Genomic DNA, 20157 nt, shown 5'->3' on the forward strand with positions numbered 1-20157 from the left:
ATTAGGAATCAGGAATTATTCTCCTATTGCAAGAACACCATAAGCTGCATTGCATTAAATGGGGGACACTGGCCCATTATGTAACCACCTTATCATTTACCATGGGCAAAAGGGAAGCAGGCTAACAGCCAATTGAGGAAATGTAGCAGAGAAACATATAATAGAGACTTCAGGCATTCCTTCAGGCATCACCCTAGTTCTGGCTAAGGAACAAAGAAGGTGGCAGCACCTGCTTCGGTGAGGGCTACAGAAAATTAAATGAAGGTCCTGCTTAGCTGCTACTATAAACAGCAAGCGGATACACTGGATGCTGTAGCAGGTTCAGTCTGGTTTTCCAGACTGGAACACAGCAAGTGAAAGCAGATCCAAAGAACAGGGAAAAGGCTGCCTTTTACAGTAGGGCAAGACCCACAGTAATTTAAAGAGATGGCTTTTACTGTGTGCAGTGCATCAACTGCATTGGAAAGGATATTACATGGCATACCATTTTCATCCTGTTTGTTATATGGATAGGATATCCTGGTGCATGCTTCAATGCTTTGAACAAAAAACAAACTGTTCCATTTTGAAACGGTTTGTGATAAATTTAGAGCTGCCAATATGAAATTGGACCTACAGAAATGCATCTGGCTTCAAAAAAGGGTAATTTACTTTGGGCACTGAATCAGCAAGGAGAGAACTGTCACTGACAGAAAGAAAACAGAGGCTGGCAGAACTGACTGGCCCACTCCCCAGATACCCACAGATGGACAGAGTTTTTGTAGGGCCCTGCTCCTAGCACAGAAGGTTTGTTTATGGGTTTGCCAATATTGCAAAATCACTGTCTAGCTGGGTGAGAAAGGAAAACCACTTGAGTTGTCAGTATGTGATTTACCATTTTCAGAACTGAAAAAGACTCTTTTAATGGCTCCCGTCTCAGCTTACCCATATTTCAAAACAGCTTTCACACTGGGCCAAAATGTTGGTGCTTTAAGTTTAGGGACTTATTGAAACAAGAACACAAAGCACTCAAGGACAGTAGCTTATTACAGTAAAGGAACTTCTAGCAATGTTTAAATCATTTGAATATTTTCTACCACTATTCGCATGAAGGAAATTTGTAGGCAGGACAGACAGACCATGCACCCATGCAGTGGCAGTTTAGACTGAGGGATCCTGAGGAGCAGCTTGCCAGAGTTCACTGTCACACACAGTCCTGACCACAGGAACTGTCCAGGCAGCCTTATTTAGATGCTAAGATCAAACACAGCCCTAAGCACCAGAGCAAGGACTTTGCTGTTCAAGAGAAAGAGCATGTTTAGGAAGAAACAGCTGCCTCCTCTCTTCCTGTAATTTACAAGAGGGCAAATGACACTGGTCCAGCTGCTGGAACAGCAGTTAAGGACATTCCAAAATCTGATATCAGCATACTGTATGACTGGAAAACCATTTGGTAAATGCAGCCACCTTAGGAAGCAGCATCTGTTTAGAAAACCATAATAATGCCATTAGCATAGTAATTCCATTTGTAGAATACCCTTCTGGTGACAGTATGAAAATCTAAAGTTTAAAAATGAAATACTGTTTAGATGTGAATAATCAGCAAGTGATGGCAGTTACCAGCTGGGTATACCAGATACCTTGAAAAAGGTGCTGGACATACTGGGATTGTAAAACACCTAGCCACGTTAAGAGGAAACTTCTATTGGATAAAATGCAGGCAGAGTGCAGAGAACTGGTGTAGAAAATAATATCTGTGTTGCAAAGAACCTTCTCCAAGCTGAGAGATTTCCTGAGTAGCACTTTTTTATGAAGGTACTAACAGGAGTCCTTGAGCCCCTGCCTGAGATTTATTAAACAATGTTAAAAACACCTTATGTTTATTATGAATTAACCCATAAAGGATAAATACTAATTGAAGCACTGAAGTATAGTTGAATAAAAGCTTCTTCTAACAGCATTGCTTCATCACTTTTCTCATCTAAAAAAGGAGCAAAAGATATGGTTTCAGCTGTTTGCAGTTTCTCTCTCTTGATTTATTGGCAAGAATACCAGCCTCCTACCACTAACTGATTTACATTCATTCCATCTGGTAGAAATCTAATTTAAATATGAATAAAAATACAGAAAACCACCACCTCATGGGCACTGTAAAAATCCATAAACTTGACATGCATTATCCTATCACAATACACTTTCAATATTATTCTTCTCACTTCACTGAGACTTTCTGAAAAAAATTAAGACATTGCAAAACACCACATATGTGGCGCTAAACACTGTTAAAAAAAAAAAAAGCACAAAACATGATTATACTAGTTAGTACTATGCAGTGATTGAAATAATTTATCTTTAAAGTAGGATTATAACACTGATCTCTAAGGATGCAAACAGACACTGTCTTTGTACAACCATAAACATTTTTATGGTGGCATAAAACCCAAGCAAACAGATTTTCATGCCCCTTTATTATGTCACAAATGCCCAAAATTTTGGCTGCAAAGGCAGGTGGAAAAAGAAGCATGTTTTTTTTTTTTGTGAGAGATGTTCACCCTCTCCAGCTACCCCAGGTAGGTGCACCGAGTTCAGGGCCCTGATCCTATGAGCCCTGAATATTTCCATGCAGGATCAGGCCCCTGAAGCCCTGGGAACACCTACCAAGGTTCCCTGCTTGCAGAGACACCCCCTGGGCACACATATTGTGCTGCCTTGCCCCAGCTCATGACAATAGGCAACATCTGTGTTGCCCAATAAAGCATGTGTGTTATAGCCTAACATTCCCAATTGAATTTTCACCAAATTAAGTGAATACACACAGATAAAATCTGACATTTTGCTTAACGTAAGTATAAAAATAGCCACATGGATCACATTCATCAGTGGTAGCACTCTATGTAGTCAGTGATGAACTTGCATGAAAATTATCATGCAGGACACTAGGTTTGAGGCTACGATTTTCAAAGCATAATTATTAAACACTATTAAACACATTATAATGAAGCATATAATTAAGTTTCAGCAGCATCAAGACTTGTTCTTCTTCACAGAACATCTGAGTAGCTGCAGATCAAATAACGCTACAGTCCCAAGTACTTTTTATGGGTGGAGTTCTGCCATCAAATATTAATTCCTTGCAGGATCAAAGGCTAAACATCACAACTTCTGTGAAACTTTTTCATGTTTACCTACTAAACTAGTATGAATTGGACAGAATACGCTTCCAGCATACCTGGCACAACCCTTCTGAAGAGATAAGTTTCCAATACAACGTCAATACTTAACGCCACCATGCTCTTTTGCCACATTACAGCCGTTCTGTACTATATCTTCTTTTAGAACAGTCCATATTTTCAATGATAAAAGGGGAAAGGGTTTTAATTTCCACCCCACATCTATAATACAAGTTTCATTTGCAGTACTAGTGCATTTTTAAAAGTACCCTCCTTATGCAGTTCTGAATTAAATACTAACAAAGTCTGTATGAACTCTGTGGATAAGAAGCTAGAGAGACCTGGCCTCCTCACTTTGTCCAAGCTACTCAAAGGAATATTTTTTATTGATATCTTCATTATTTTATATATTTGCTCACTCTTACTTGCATCTTGTAAAATATTTTGTAAAACTAAAATGTGTTGCACCCCAAAGTGCTAGAATACAGGCCTGTTCTTTGCCATTCTTCTTTCCATTTCATGCCAGATGTCAAGACTGGTTTTGTACCCAAACAGAAACTAAGAAAAGATTACAGTACTCAACCACTTGACCAAGTAAAGATTTGAACTCAAGGCCTCTGATATCAGAAGCTATTATGGAGACATGTGCTTTCACACAAGTTGACTCCTAAAGCGCAAGATTTCTGCTCTTGAAATTATATGAAAAAAAATATTTTTTTCTCTTGAATGTGACACTTTTATCAATTACTACTGTCTTTACTGTTTATGTTATAAAAACAGGTTCTTTTTAACAGAATATTCAACTGAAATTTTCACTATACAAAAAGCTCTGCCTTTGGAATACTTTATCAACAGTAATAAAAGACTGAATAACTAGGTTACGAAAAATGTATATACCACATTATCTGCAGATACTGGATTTTGATCCTCTTCTTTATGGCCAATATCTTCACTTTGAAGAGCTTCATTGGCTTCTTCTGCAGAAAAAAATACATTTGCTCTTTTACTTTTTCTTAGGTTTTAAGTTTAGTATCTTTAGTGCATTTTTTCATGGATTTGTGTAAAATTTACTACAGGGTGACATCTTTTATGATTTTTAAACCAAAAGGGACTGTACAACATTTCAAATCACCATGTTTTGAGAAGACAAACAATTCCTGTTAACCTCCTACATCAAAAACCAACATTTCAGTTTTTACAACTTCAGTCTGAGAGTTTGAGGCTAGAGCTGGCAGGAGATTTTTCATTAAAGAAAGTCTTAAGGATTATTTGCATTAAAGTAAACTATCACTGAGGTCTTATTTGTAAATTCAGAAACTTTTTTGCAGACTTGGGAAGGTTGTGGTAACTGTTATTTTATCAAATAATTAATTATTGTTGGTGCACCCATTATATTTATTTTCCAGAACTGTTTAACTTCAGCTCAATTTATTTTGAAGTTGGGACAAGAAAGAAAATAATCCTTCTGTTAGAATATATAATCTCCCTTTCACTCTTAGTTGGTAAGGAAATCCTGCACTTGTCCTTGGCTCCATAAACCTTACAAGCTTCTTCTCATTGCCTGTATCCCTTAAAGCTATATCCCAAGTTTCAAAATGCCTAGCTCAATGAAGAGTCATCTTGCACTTTAAACTGCAAAAAGTTCATATTCATATATATATATGCACACTTTAAACTGCAAAAAGTTCATATTCATATATATATAACCCTCAGGCATGTCAAAGATTCTAAGAGCTTTCCATTTTACTTGGCTTTCAATACTTTTACCCAATTCGGTATCATTTTCTTTATTCCTTAGAGTGGTGTTTGACAAAGACATCATCACAAGTTTGTTCCTAACAGTTCTCAATTTCTCCAACTCTTTCCTCTAAATTGCTCAAATAGACAGACAAGATCAAATCTGACTGCCATAGTATGCATTAAAATAGCATCCCTTTTAGTCTAGAAGTGCAGGCCTTATTGATCTCTTCTAATCAGAAATGCTAGGAGCAATTAGCTGAACATACGAAGTCAGTGAAATGTAAAAAATAGTAGAGTTCATCTGCCTTAGGGCCCAGAGTTTTAATTAAGAGGAGGAGAAGGAAGGGGAGACATGGATGACTTGCTTTGGTCATTCTCTTCTGTATGACATAAATCAGCCTGTCTTCTATTCCCTTTTAGCATTCAGAATAATGAAATTGCAAGGGTGGGAATACACATTTATTCAGACATGTGTACAAACGCATACATGCAAAATATGTGCAAATGCATATGTACCCTCACCAAAGCCTAGTACTACAGACTCTGCCATCCAATTCTCCTGATTATTACCTAGCTGGCAAAGAGACATCCAAGCCATCTTAGAAAGTGCTTAGGCTAGAATTTCTGTTTTTGCTATAACCTGACTTCACTGACCTGATTATGCATCTGAACTGACTGAAGAGAACTGACTTGTTAGCTTATTTTTGTGCATTTTTTTAAAGGATGCCAAAAGAATAAATTCATACTCTTATTACAGTTTGTATAAATCTACATAACTATCTAAATAAATATAAAAAAACCTTGCCCCTGCCATATCAGCTTATGACCGTGACTAACAAAACAGAGGTCTGAATTTCTTAATACCTGTCCATGTAAGAAAAGCAATTATTTCAGACATTTTAGAATGTGTATGTCAGACAGGATTAAAAATCATATGAAGTGCATCTAATGGGGAAAAAAAGGATACAGAGTAATAACTACAGCTTCAATTACCTTGTGAACTTCCTTCCGATAAGCAGATTGATACTTCATCATTCCTATCATTATCATCACTCACTTCGGTAGCAATTTCTTCTCCTGGAGTAAGTGATGATTTAGTACCAAATTCTGATTGATCAGAGAAATCAGCAGGGCCTCCTCTAGGGGGTGGGACTTCAATCCCCATTAAACGATATTTCCGTCTTCTGTTTCCAATCCAAGTCTTTTAAAGAGAGATACAAATGGATAACATAAGAATCTAGAACATAAACTACAGGCCTGAAATGGAGAGAAAGAAACGTATCTATGTTACAGAAGCAAGATCTTTGGCTCTGTTCTTTCCGTTCTGCACCGCATGCCACTGAAATAAAGATAAACTGAGTGGATCTGCCTGCCTTGGTATTTTCCAAGGAATCCTTTAAGTCTCCTGGCATGTTACATAGCAGCCATAGCCAGGAGAAACTGGGCATTGTCAGAACACTACTGGGTTCATGTTTTTCTTTGTTGCAAATGATGGCTTTATTAATTGTTGATAATCAGATATAACAGGGACAATCTTAACAACACTTTAAATTAGGGCTGTCAAATTTACTTGGCCCCCCCCAAAGGCTGGATCCAGATGCAGCAGTGAAACAATCAGCAGCTATGTTAAAAACTGTGGTGCTTGAACCTTTGGGTCAGGCAAGGGAGCTGCAGAGATTAACAGTCACGTCTTGCTCTACCAATGCTGGAATACATCCATAGCCGTGCCATGGAATTTGATGGTGGGTTTTGCCTCGCATTCCCAGTCACCCCAGCAGCCCTGTGAGCTGGATGACGTGGCTCTGAACACCATATCTTTGACACCCCTGCTTTAAAAAATGTTAGCAACTGAAACTGCTCTAGGATCAAAAACTCAAAGTTGACTCAAAATTGCACAGCACTATTGCCTTACATTCCTTTCAGGTAATCTAAATTACCATACTCTTTGAAAGATAAACTTATACTCAGGGGTGTCAAAACACAACGGATATGCAAAAATTATGAGCATGCTTACTCTGTCCTATACTGTAGACAGAAAACTACATTAAAAGGACATTAGCAAGGTTGCAAAGTGAAGCACTCAACAATCCCAAATGCCAGAATTAAGGTGGCTCATCACTTCTCATCTGACCAGTCTCTCTCATCTACTGTTTCTGTTCCACAGGCCCAGCCTCCCCTAAATACATCTTCTCTTTCTAGTCTCTTCCTTCATCCCTTCTTGGCTACTTTTCCACGCCCCTTTTTCTCCTCGTCAGACTAGATCCTAGTTCTACTCACCTTGCTCAGCAGCTAATTGTAACCTTCCTTTACCATGGCTTGCAGTCCAAATTTCCAGCACCACCTCTCCCCCCACCACACCCACGTCCAGTCGTTTTTTCTCAGCTTTTCCCATTAAAACAAAGATCCACCAGACTTCTTGTCTTAGATTGTTTCATTACATTATTCCTTTCTAAAAACAATTCCTTTGAAACAATATATCTTCACTTAGCTTGGTAATGTTTTTAATTGTTTTAGGCTAACATATTTTTTTAATAGAATGGGATCTACCTGCAATCTGTATATTCATGAGAATGTACAATAGTCCTACATTGTGGTTAGTAGAGTTCTAAACATGCAGTACATTTGGTGCTCTGGTCTTTTTTTTTTTTTAAAGAAAATAGTGCACCAAATTGCACTTTTTTTTTTTAATTACTTAAGTAGTTCTTAGAACTAACATTTGAATGGCTTCTACATTGTCACAATGTATTTATCTTGTGTTTAAAAGTGAGTGACTATTCATCATCTTCTAACGTGAAGTATTGAAAAAACACTGCAAGAATTATTTGGAACATATGGACAAGACAGACTGTTTATTTTTCTTTTGAATTACTTATTTTGCAGAGTTTCTGAAAAGCAGAAAACAGAACCACATATTAAATGCTGTATATTAAACATGCCTGGTGAAATACATGCATATGCTTTTGAAATGTACCGATTTAAATTTGGAAAGTAAATGTGTTATTTATTTATAGGCTTTCCTGTAGCACGCATCACTTGATAGTGGATAATATGGAGCAATGCACTGAGATGCATCTGAATACAAGTTAAGCTGCATTACCCTTTTCCTCCCAGAACATTCAGAAGTCGCCATTTATTCTGTTCACCAGACACTAACTTTTGGTATACGTCAGTCAGGAGAGAGAATAAAAAGAAACAACCTTATTAGCCACAAGAAGCTAGGTAATCAACAGTAACCAGAAAAAAATGAAAAAGTATTGGGCACTTTAATGAATGATTGGCACAGCATTCATGTGTCTGAGAATACCATGAAACAACTTGTTTAGTTTTTGGTGCCTTGAAAAACACTTGAAAGACAATGTAGAGGCTTCAAATATGTACGGTAAGTTACAATCTTCAGTGACTCAGGATACCTCTATATGTTACTTTTATGCCATAATTATTGTGTTAATCACAGCATAAATGGCAAGGGTTTTACACGTGCTCCCAATTTAAGACATCAAAGTAGGCAACAGTCAATCTCTGGATCATGGTGTACATGTAAGAGGTCTAGTCAGGAGCCTGATGAATCTGCTTTTATGGAGTCCTATGACTATCCCAAGATCTTCGACATGTATGCCCAAGCAAGAGTATGAAGCAGTGGAGATTGCCCAAGAACACAACTGCTTTACGCAACTGAAACAGAATCTAAAGGCCAGACTGAGTACAGACATTCAATGCCTCAATGACTGTAGGTTCTGCCAGGAAGCAACAGATAAGAACTGCTGCTGACTGCCTAGAGCCTCAGTGAAGGCACATTTCTGTCAGGGTGATGTCCCTTAGCCTTTCTCCAGTCAAGGAGTACCCAATAAGACAGTAAGGGACAGGGTTTTGAAGCATCTTATACTCACTCTGGAGATTGCAACATTGTGGTATTTTATAGAAGCTACCCCGCCACAAGTAGCCCCACCAAACTGCCACCAGGCCCTCCAGTTGGACACAATTTGCGGTCATGCCCAGGACCATATAATGGCAAACAGCCAAAAGAACGTTTCACATACAAGGTAGAACTTTTTTGTGGCTGGTTTGTATAGCACCTTAAATCTTTATCAGCAACTTGGATGAAGGGGTGGAAAGCACGCTGTCCAAGTTTGCTGATGACACTAAGATGTGGGGTGAGGTGGACACACTTGAAGGGACAGAGAGGCTACAAATAGATTTAGACAGACTACAAAAGTGGACAGATGAGAATAGTATGGGGTTCAACGTAGACACATGCAGGGTGCTGCACCTTGGGAGAAGGAATCCACAGCATACATACAGGTTGGAGAGTTCCCCTCTTGAAAGCCCAGAGGCAGAACGGGAACTTGGTGTCATTATTGACTTCAAGATGAACATGAGTTGCCAATGCCAGACCGCAGCCAGCAAAGCCAGCTATACCTTGTCATGCATCCAAAGATGCATCTCAAGCCAGTCCAGAGAGGTGATACTCCCCCTCTATGTGACTTTGGTTAGGCTGCACTTGGAGTTCTGCATCCAGTACTGGGCACCACACTTCAAAAGCGATGTGGCCAACCTGGAGAGGGTTCAGAGGAAGGCCACCCACTTGGTGACAGGACAGCAGGAGAGGCCCCATGAGGATAGACTGAAGGACCTGAACCTGTTCAGCCTCAGCAAGAGGAGGCTGAGGGGGGACCTGGTGGCTGCCTGCAAACTCATCAGGGGAGATCAACAGCAAATAGGTAGAGCCCTTTTCTCCCCAGCACCACCTGGGGTGACGAAGAACAATGGTAATAAGCTGATGGAGAACAGGTTTAGGTTAGAGATCAGAAGGCAATTTTTTATAGTTAGGGTGGCCAAAATCTGGAACCAACTTTCCAGGGAAGTGGTCCTCGCCCTACCTTGGGCAAATTCAAGAGGAGGTTGGATGATCACCTGTCTGGGGTCTTCTGAACCCAGCATTTGTTCCTGCTTGTGGCAGGGGGTCAGGCTAGATGATCTATTCAGGTCCCTCCTGACCCTAGCTACTATGAAACTATTAACCTGTAGCAGATTCAGGGCTGCCCCAGGGCCAGTGCCAACAATCAGCTGATTGCACTGCACCGGATCATGCTAGGCTGGTGGCACCTGGTTGATGCAGGGGGAGCCCAGGATCATGATCCTGCACTGACAAGTAGAAAGGGCTCAACTGATACTATCTTGACATCAGATCCAATGTGTGGGATAGCAGAAGTCACAATTGTTGGGATTGGAGCTCAGATCCCACGGAACCTTTACATGACCAGGGGATAAAGGCAAGAGGTCTCTGAGAACAATTTTCATGTAACATTTGTGCCAGAGAATTCATTGACCGTTGATAGACTGAACCTGATGGAACTTACAGAGCAGATGTGAATGTCATTCTTATGCAAAAAAGGAAAAGCAATATATTTCATAATGGTATGATTCCTTATACCACAGAAACTATATTTTATATGGCTCTACATACGCAGGCCATATATATTTTTAGAAAAGCAACGTTTCTCAATAGAAAAATAACTGAGGAAAAGTTATCTCCTTAAAAATATATTACAAGTGGCATGGGAACTGAACAGAATTAATAAAAATTAAAATGTTCTATGTAAACAAGTGTAAACACTAAACCATTTTTGTCATACTTCACAATTTACAAGGAAGGATAAATAGCCATATAGCTATGAGAATTTATGCTGTCCTTTTATGTATTCCATAGTGTTTCATACATGGATTACATGTATTGAGACTGGAGAATATTTGGCAGTTCATATGTGAATGTAAGCTATCCTTCTGCTGCAGAACCAACAGTCACCCCAGTTCGTTCTCTAACATCACTCCCATAGATTATATAGAGCAGTGCTTCCCAAACTTTTCCTCAGCATGACCCCATTTATGGCCTTATTTCCTCAGCATGACCCCTCACTCCCAACTCACAGCCCCCCACCCCCATGACCCCATCCACTCATGTTGCAACCCCATTTGGGGTGGCAACCCACAGTTTGCGAATCACTGATATACAAACTAGCTGATATACAAACTGGCTGAGAATGATGGGGTGGGAGGGGAAGAGGTGTGGGGGGAGGGGGCTGGGATGGAGTGCCACTGCCTAACACTGCATGCTGCTGTTGTTCTGCCTCTTGCAGGGACCAGGATGGGGGAACTGAGGCCAGCAGTGCTGGCCTCAGCTCCCCCACCCTCTGTCCAGTCCTTGGAGCAGCTTTGGAATCATGCTGGTGCTCCCCCATGTTTGGAGCACTTTGACTGGCTGTTTCTGTCAGCCAATCAGTGTGAATAAAGCGTTACAGACAGACAGACAAACTTAGGCTTTTATAATATTAGAATGAAGCAGAGGGTAAGTAGGTTAGGTAGCAGAATAGACATAGGAAGGATACAACTTGAAGAATTGCAATAACTGTACAGCCAATAGTTCTTCTTTCTGTAGATGTTTCACTGTAGGTGATTTCTATGGCCCCCTCGACATGTTACATGTATCGTGCTATTAACTGGTTGGGAGTTCCTTGTGGTTCAGTGGTAGAATCCTTGTCTGCCACACAAGAGACCCAGGTTTGATTCTTGGCTACTTATACAACTACAGGCATGGAAGCACCAAGTGCCTGGACTTCTAGCCTTTGGATTCTGTTTCAGTGGCATAAAGTGGGGGGATGGAAGGCCTGGGCAGCCTCCACTCCTCCAAACTCCTGCCTAGACATATGTGCCAAAGGTCTGGGTGATCTCTCATGCATGCACCATAATCTGAAAGGATTAACATTTGCTAAAAACACATTTACTGGTTGATTGTACAATTACCTTGACACCAACAACATGTGCAAAGTAACTATCACACGATAAAAATCTCCAACCAGCTATTGTTAGACCTCAAAAACATATACTGACTTTATAGCTGGTAGCTATCAAGCTTTAATTTGCACATGTAGCAGGGACCCAGAGACCTGCAACTGCAGACACTGGATCCCAGCAGCACACCCTCCAGGGCTGGGACCCATCTAGGTCCTGGCAGCCATGGGGCCGGCTGTGATCTCCCAGCCTTAGGGGTGGGTGGAGCCCCCAGGGGTGGGAGATCATGGATTAAGCTCCATCTGCACCCGCAATAAAGCACAGTGGGATCTAATGCGTAACCCCACAATGATGCCTCCTGTCATGAACACAGAGCATGGCAGGAGGCGTGATTGTGCATTAGATCCCATTGTGCCTAATTAGATCCCATTAGAGGGGGCTTAAAGCAAAGAGTACTAAAGAGACAGCTGGCTGGAGTCCTATTCTAGCAGAATTTGGAGGACTTCCCTATGGTTGAAGCAGTCACCTACAGTAATTCAGATCCCTATTTTGTTGCCTTGCATATGTTAATAATAAGACACTCTTAGACTAGGGACAGACATTCAAAAAGCCTGAGCCTGAATTGATTCAATGATTCAATCTTTACAGGTTAGTCTAACCTGCCTAGGCTGAATTAAGTTCGCAACTGCACAGACATCCCCTCTGGACTGAAAAAATGCAGGCACATGCCTGCAGTGGCTCAGGCTAGAAGCCAGCGGGGTACTACAGCAGCCCTCCCTTGCCTTCCACAGTGCTGAATGGAGGGGAGTGAGGCCAGGCCCCATCAGGATGCTTTGATTAGAGAGGGATTCCTGCCCCCACTGGTCAGTGAGGGAGCCAGCTGGGGTTTACACAGCATTAATCACCTCATCAGGAAAACAAAAGGATCTCTTATTAGTTCAAGCTCTTCCTATACAACATTTTATAAGGAAGGAATGGAGGGACATTGCCAGCTACCTATTAACTCCAAAGAGCCCTAAGCCACTGTCCTTTGTTCTGTCTTGCATAGCATGGATGTAGCCAGAATGTGGTATACTAGCTAATGCTGAAAAGTGTCTGTGTAAGGCAGAGGGGAAGAGGGATCCCTGCTTGAGCAGGTACTAGTGTTGGGGGGAGTAGGAGGAAGCCAGGTAGATGCCGGTGCACCTGCAGTCTCTGCCAGAGCTGCAGCCAGGGAGCAGAGGGGAGGGATCAGCCCTACTGGGCTGGAGTAGAGAGCAGAGCTCCTCCTAGCAACGCATCTGTGATTCTGGAGGACTCTGATTTAACTTAAACCAGGAAGGGGTCTGGGCCAGGCAACGTATAAAACAGTTTGAGCCAAATCAGTTAAGTCCAATACTACATTCAATGAGGTTTATCTCAAACTTATTTCAGCCATTTTCAAACTGGTTTATGTGCACTGAACATTTGTTCTGTTACAGGTTTAAACCAGTTTCTGAACACTTAAACTGATTTATGTGCAAAGTCTGTCCCTAGCCTTAAAGAACCTATTGAAGCTGCATGAGCCATGGATGACTGCACTACTGCTCCTTGCTGCTGGCAGTTCAGTTAACTCTCAAGCCAGTACACGTCCTAAGATCTACTTTCCACTATGTAGAAATTGCACCACTCTTCTTTGCCTCCACAAATGAAACAAACAGCGTAAACTATCATTTGAAGGACATTTTTCTCCACAGAGAAAAGGACCAGGCTTTTCTGGCACTCATACTGTATTTTTCCCTCTTTGTGATGTGCATGTGGGTTGAAAATATAGGTTCAGTATAATAAGCAGATCTATTTGGCAACAGAAAACTGCTCAACATGTGAGATAGCCTAGAAGGATTAAGTGCCCATCTCAACTGCTGCATTTCTGTGGTTCTACGAGTTCTGAAAGTGTTGGGTCTGCATCAATTTCAGACTTGCTGTTAAAGGCAAGGCATTATGAATAACATTGTAACCAGTCTTAATAAGGTGCAGACAGATGAACAGAAGCTGAGCCCAGGCTCCCAAATAACAATATAAAGAGGTGCAAAAAGCTGAGAGGGAGCTGTTCCAGACTGAAATATAGCAGGCACACTTAAATCAGTTTAAGCTGTGTCTCTAGTATTGAAGGTGACTGGATCTGGCACATGGCTACAGCCATTAGCAGTTTAATTAGCTGCCAACCTTACCTGAAAACAAAATTAAGTGGCTCATACTGTAGCCGAGTAACTTGTGCAATATGGCAGTGGTCTCCAAAGTGGGGTGTGAGCACCCCAGGGGGTGTGTGAGATGATCCCAGGGGGTGCGCAAAGAAAATATTAGAACTTGTATTTTTATTTTTTATCTAAAAAATAAGAAAGAAATTAAGGTTTACTAATATTTAATATACAGATTGACACTGGCGCCCTCACTCAGTCTGTATGTCAGATGGTCACGTGTTATGTACGGTACGTGAAGTATCCTGAGGGAAGAAGCATTCGTTCGCTTTCAGCGTATTGCGATGTACTGCAGTTTACGTGTGCCCAGTTAAATGGATTTACAGATTATATTATCTAGTTTTAACTAAACTAACCCTCACAAAATGGACAAGTGACTTAAAAAGACTCCTGCAAAGAAACTGCAGATTGAAGATAATACTAATAATGCGAGCACAGGCAAACAACAAGAAAATGGCAAAGCTGACACTTCTCCTACTCCTAGTACAAGCTCTTCGTCAGCCACATTATGAGGTAAAAACAATGATGATTTAATTTCTATTTTTTGTGTATGTTTTATAATGTACATAATATATTAGTACAGTAGTACACGTATATAATTTATAAATAAATATATATATAATATATATATATAATGGGGGTGTGAGCTCAAAAAATTTTTAGTAATATGGGACTCTGAAGCCATCTATAACAGGGGGCCCTTCTCAGGGCCAATTTACTTTTGGCCAGCTCACCTGTTCTGATCCAAATGTTTGCCTTCTCGCCCGCCACGCCTTGATGTTAATTAATTAATTAATTATCTTAATAAGCAAGAGGCTGCTCATTACTTGCCCCGAAGCCAGGGGGTGCAGCTCCATTCCTCCCCTACACCGCAGCCCATGCCTCACAGATGGCATCCACTGTTGTCAACATCACCAGTCCCACTCTGGCCCCAGAATCCTACTATTTGAACCCCACCTGGATCCCTCCATTCAGGAGGCCTACTCTGCCTTCATTCTAGGCTGCATAGCTCTCTGAGTTGCTTCCCCCTTATGGGTGTGGTCCCCCAGAGCCTTCAGCTACACTGGCCCTGGCCCTACCTCTAGGCCAGTCGGAACCCCAGACCCTCAGCTCTGGGCGTCCCTCGCATTGGGCCCCTGGCCTTTTGACCCATCCAGTCCTGGCCCCAGTATTGACCAGTTGGGGGATGTCAAGACAGGTTTCTGAGTCTATGGCCCCATTCTCTTGCTGGGGTCCACCTTCTGGACCCTACAAGGGGGTAACCCACCCAGATGTGGGAGCTGGGGTTAAGGCGACTTTCACTGGGGTAGTAACTGGCCTGGCATTTCCTGGGGGGCCCCCACGCCACTGAGAGCCCCACCTGGCCACCCACTCCCAGCAGGGTGCAGGTTTAGGTCATGCCCAGGACCAGGAGCCTCCTGACCATCCCCTACAGCCTTACTTACCTTACCTCCCTTACCTCCAGGGTGTTCCATGAAACCTTGCAGCCAGGTGATGTTGCTGCACCTCCAGCCAGCAGCAAAATGCCCTGTTTATCTGGGCAGCCACAGTTCTAAAATGGCCGCCACAATTAAGCACCTGCTGAGTGCTTGGCCCCAGGTCTTAAAGTGGCAGGCACAAACAGTCCCCTGCTTCACCATCTTTTGTACAAATTTCAGATGTAGCTGAAGTTAAAAAAAAAAAAAAACCCAAAAAGCAAGCTCCCCGCTGCAAATAAACTAACTTTACCACACTGGGTGGGGAAATTGAAATGGAGCCTTTCCATTCTTGCAGCTGCATAGCTGATACGGATCTAAGCAAATAACTTTGATAGAAAGGTGGAGACATGAACATGAGACCTAGTGCTTCACTAGAGAGTTCAAAGTTGTCAGCACTAAAATACCAGTGATGATGGTGGTTTCAGGGCTAATGGGAGACTCTTACAAAAGCTTCTCAGAAATCTTTCTAGGGCTAGGTGCAAGCATACAGTCAAGTTTTCTACTGGAGAATGAAAAAAAATTAGTGACTGCTGAGTCACTCCGAATAGAGAAAGAACCAATGTTTTTAAAATGTCTAGAAATGCAATAAGACAATTTAAACAGTTTGTGTCACACCTTGTATCTTCCCCATTTTAACATAAATTTTTCATGTACATCCTTTACTACTAACTAGGACTGATTGAAAGATCTTGTTCAATACAAGTTTGAAGCCAGACATACGTCAAAAAAAACCTATGCCATTAGATGCAAGGAACCAAGGCTGGGGAGTCAATCCTGAGTCAATGGCTAAGTACAGACATTTGGGGCCATTAGAAGGAGGCAAGTCAGACTGGGGGGAGGGTAGCCAGAGGTTTGGGGGTCCAGCAAACTGGAGGGGATCAGGGTTCCACCAGCGGACGGGGTGGCAGGCACAACCCACGGGTGGTAGGGGAAGCAGGTGCAACCAGTAGTTGGGGTGGGCAGGAAAAACCCGTGGGTGGGGTGGGAGGGGCATATTGGGAAAGATCATGCTTCCCTTGTTTGATTTTGGAGTTAACTGTTGTCATGATCCAAATACTTGTTTAGGTAGGTAAGGGCTGTCCAAATGGTGGCCTGTGGGCCACGTGGTTGGGCCCTGTGCCATCAGCAGTGCGTGCAGCAGGGAGGGGAGAGGGGCAGGATCCAAGGTGGGTGTGTGCCTCTGGTACTCCACACCCTTCCCTCTCTGAGGGTAAGAAAGTATCTGGAATGTAAAAATTTTCCTTCCGTGTTGAAAACTATGGGCTACCTTGAACCCAACTGGACAAGAGTTGCCCTTCTCCGTTTATTAGAAAGATTTTGTGCAAGGTGTCCCTGAAAGAGAACAAACATGGAGGATAGAGGGATAACCAGACTACATACAGGGTAATATTTTATTAGACTGTGTATTCTTTGGAAATGACTGCCAAAAAAGAATAGCAGAAATTATGGATTTCCACACTATTACAACAAATATCCTCCATCTGGGGTTGAATTAAAGGAGATACGCTAGATACAAAAATCATAACAGATACAGAAATCTCTGAAGGCCCTATACAAAGGTATATAATAGATAAAGACTGAGATGAAAGAATAGAATAGAAGGGTTCTTTCTTTGAATCCCTCTGATGTTTTTACTGTAGCTTATAAAAATGCTGATGATACAAAGTAAGGGGAAGTGGTCTTCTTTCTTTGGTAAAATTGTGCTTTAATCAAACTTCTTTGCAACCATGGAACTTCCTAAGGAGCAAAACGTGGCCCATAACTTTTAACGTGTGTGGGGGATGGGAGGGAGGACTACTGTCTGGGTCTGTCTTTCTGAGTTTTTACCTCATAGGGTAAAAATTCATCTGTCAATTTCATTACATTCAGAAAGCACAAAATGAAGTCATAAAGAGCAAACCGAAATGACAGTTGTTATCACAGATTATAATGTGATTATACTGTACCCCATGTTGACCTCACTAAAAATATGCACTCATTTACAAATTGTCATAAATTGCTCCCTGCTTCCCTGAGGTAAGTTTTGTAAACTCAGCTAATTAAATATTTTTTCATTAGTGAATTTTTCATTTTGAATGGTAACATCCAATCATTGTGCATCTTTATTGAATGGTATAGTTTTAAATTAGTTCTGTTAATTATTTTGGTTGGCCATTGTGACAAGTGAATTTGCAATAGTATATGATGGCTAGAAAATGGTATCTAGAGATCTGCGTTTTGGAACTGGCTTGTCAGTAAAGTAGTTATTGCATTAGAACAATGTTCCACCACAAGTGTTAAATAGTTTTTAAAATTTGTTTGTGACAACATTTCACACTCGCAGCCTTTGAAACCAACACTATGTCTGAAACTACTAGAAAAGCAGACTGGGAAATTGAAAACATGCCTTGAAAACCCATAATAAAGATAAGGAATTAGGATTTGGTCACAGGGACCAGAAGTAAAGTCCCTGGGATTTCTGGTTTTGGTGGACTGACCAAATTAGGAGGTTGGGGATGCCCAAATTAAGGTACCGGTGGAATGACCAAATTAAGATTTTGCATGTGATATATGTCTGAGATACAAAGGGATATGCTGATAGGTCAGAACATGGACAATATGACAACCACAGGGAGACCAATCAATAGTACCTGAAAACGAAGAGTCATCAGGGAGACAAGAATACAAATGGAAGGATTTTCAGAGCAGCATAGGGTGGATCCCAAGGACACTGTGGGAGGAGGGCCCATCTCACCCACCCCATCAGGGGGGTGGGCCTCGGCCCTTGACCTCCAAGACTGCTGACATCTGAGATTCAAGCAAAGAACCACAGGGTGGCACTTGTGCACTGGCCCTGCATACCATCCCTCTGTGAAGCCACAGCACTGGTAGATAGGTAGGACTGGGCAGAGTGGAGGGGGAGAGGTTATTTTGTTTGCTTTGCCTACATTACTCTTATTTGCTATCACTGTGTATCAATAAAAACAATAACAAATTAAATGGAAGAAGCTGTGGTTGGTCTGAGGATTGGGCCTACCCAGAACAAGGTATCAGGACTGGGCTGTAAATCCAGTGCCAATAGCATATAATTACAAATATTCTCCTTACCCAAATGAAATAATTCCTAGGGTTTTTGTCCCCTTCCCCAATGACAGGAATCTACCACACTACCCTTGCAGACTCTAAGATTGCCTTCTTAGCTGGAATTGAAATGATAATTAGCAGAAAACCATTAATAATGTTCAATATTTGGGGCAGACAAGGTTCTTTGGGTAAATCCAGTATCTTCTATTAGACCAACTAAAGTTGGAAAAATTGTTCTTTATAAGCTTTCAGGTACAAACACCCCTTTTCAGGCTGAGGAAACATTTGCAGTTGTTCTGTGCTCATCCTGGATGGGATAGAAAAGAATAGAAGCCAGAGGCCAGTATACAAGAATGCCAGTCAGTGAAAACTGAGGCAGTCAGCAGGTGAGAAACAGGTGGTGGGGTGGGGGAGGAGGGGGAATGGAGACCTGATGATAAGATGTAGCTGGTAAATAATGATAGGTTATCGGGGGTATCATATGTTAAGCTGGTTATAATGTGGCATAAATCCAACATCTATATTTACTCCATGATTTTTTGTATCTAATTGGTTGAAGTGAAGTCTGTAGGCTTGCCTGCAAAAGGTGTTTTGTAAATTCCCTCTGAGAATAGAACTGAGAGACTGGAGAGGGTGTGGTTTGTCTTGTGAGAAATATGCCTCCATAGGTAATTGGGTATTTTTGTCTTTGATAGATTTTTGGTTCAATCTGGTACACAGCTGTTGTTTGGTTTCTCCTACATATTCTCCATCAGGACATTTAGTCCACTGGATGAGATATATTACGTGTCTGGAGGTGCAGGTATAAGATTCAGGAATGTTGATGATTCTGTTGTGGGGTGCAGTTATTTTGGGGGTTTCATAGTTGTTAGGGGCTGGGAGGGACCTTACAGATCATTGGGTCCAGCTCCCTTGCATGTGGGCAGGAAAAACTGCTGGGATCAAATGATCCCAGCAAGATGGTCATCAAGATGTTTTCTGAAGATCACCAGGGTGGATGACTGTACCACCTCTGGGGTAAGCCTGTTCCAAATCCTCAGCACTCAGCTTGTAAAGAAGTTTTTCCTTATGTCTAGCCTGAAGCCATCTTCAATCAGCTTGTGCCCATTATTTCTTGTCTTTCCCTTGAGGGGGTCTTGGTAAATAGATGCTCCCCCAAACCCTGATGTACGCCCCGATATACTCATAGGCTGCAACCAAGTTCCCCCTGAGTCTCCTCTTCTCCAGACTGAACGATCCCAAGTCCCTCAGTCTCTCCTCATAAGTCTTCATCTCCAGGCCTCTAATCATGTATGTGGCCCTCCTCTGGACTCTCTAAAGTTTCTCCACATCCTTCTTGAAGTGCGGCACCCAGAACTGGATTCAGTACTTCAGTTATGGTCTCACCAAGGCCGAGTAAAGCGGGAGTGACATCCTTTGCCTTGCTTGAGATACCTCAGTGGATGCTTGCCAGTGTTTGGTTAGCTCTGCCAGCTACAGCATTGCATTGGTGGCTCATGTTCATTTTGATGTCAATCACGACACTCAGGTCTCGTTCAGTTGTAGTGCTGGCAAGCACAGATAGCACTGCCAAGCCTATAACTGTGCTGTGGGTTATTTCTTCCCAGATGGAGCACTTTACATTTCTCTGTATTAAATGACAGCAAGTTGACTTCTTCCCACTTCATGAGCCTGTTCAGGTCGGCCTGTATTGCCAGCCTGTCTTCAAGTGTGCTAACACTCCCC

At 41.8% G+C, this 20157-nt stretch overlaps 1 protein-coding gene across 7 annotated transcripts in view; it reads right to left on the reverse strand.

Moving 5' to 3' along the window:
• Window positions 1-20157, reverse strand: part of HDX (highly divergent homeobox) — a 110284-nt gene that overhangs the window by 25813 nt on the left and 64314 nt on the right. For all 7 annotated transcript variants that reach the window (XM_090059081.1, XM_090059080.1, XM_090059083.1 and 4 more), the window contains 2 exons: window positions 5883-6090; window positions 4047-4126 (listed from right to left, as the gene is read on the reverse strand). In XM_090059081.1, the coding sequence (XP_089915207.1) occupies window positions 4047-4126; window positions 5883-6090 (288 nt within the window). The remainder of the gene's footprint in view (window positions 1-4046; window positions 4127-5882; window positions 6091-20157) is intronic.

Source organism: Crocodylus siamensis, chromosome 8 (genome assembly GCF_052110815.1).
Source record: "Crocodylus siamensis isolate JL-2025a chromosome 8, ASM5211081v1, whole genome shotgun sequence".
Taxonomy (NCBI): Eukaryota; Metazoa; Chordata; order Crocodylia; family Crocodylidae; genus Crocodylus; species Crocodylus siamensis.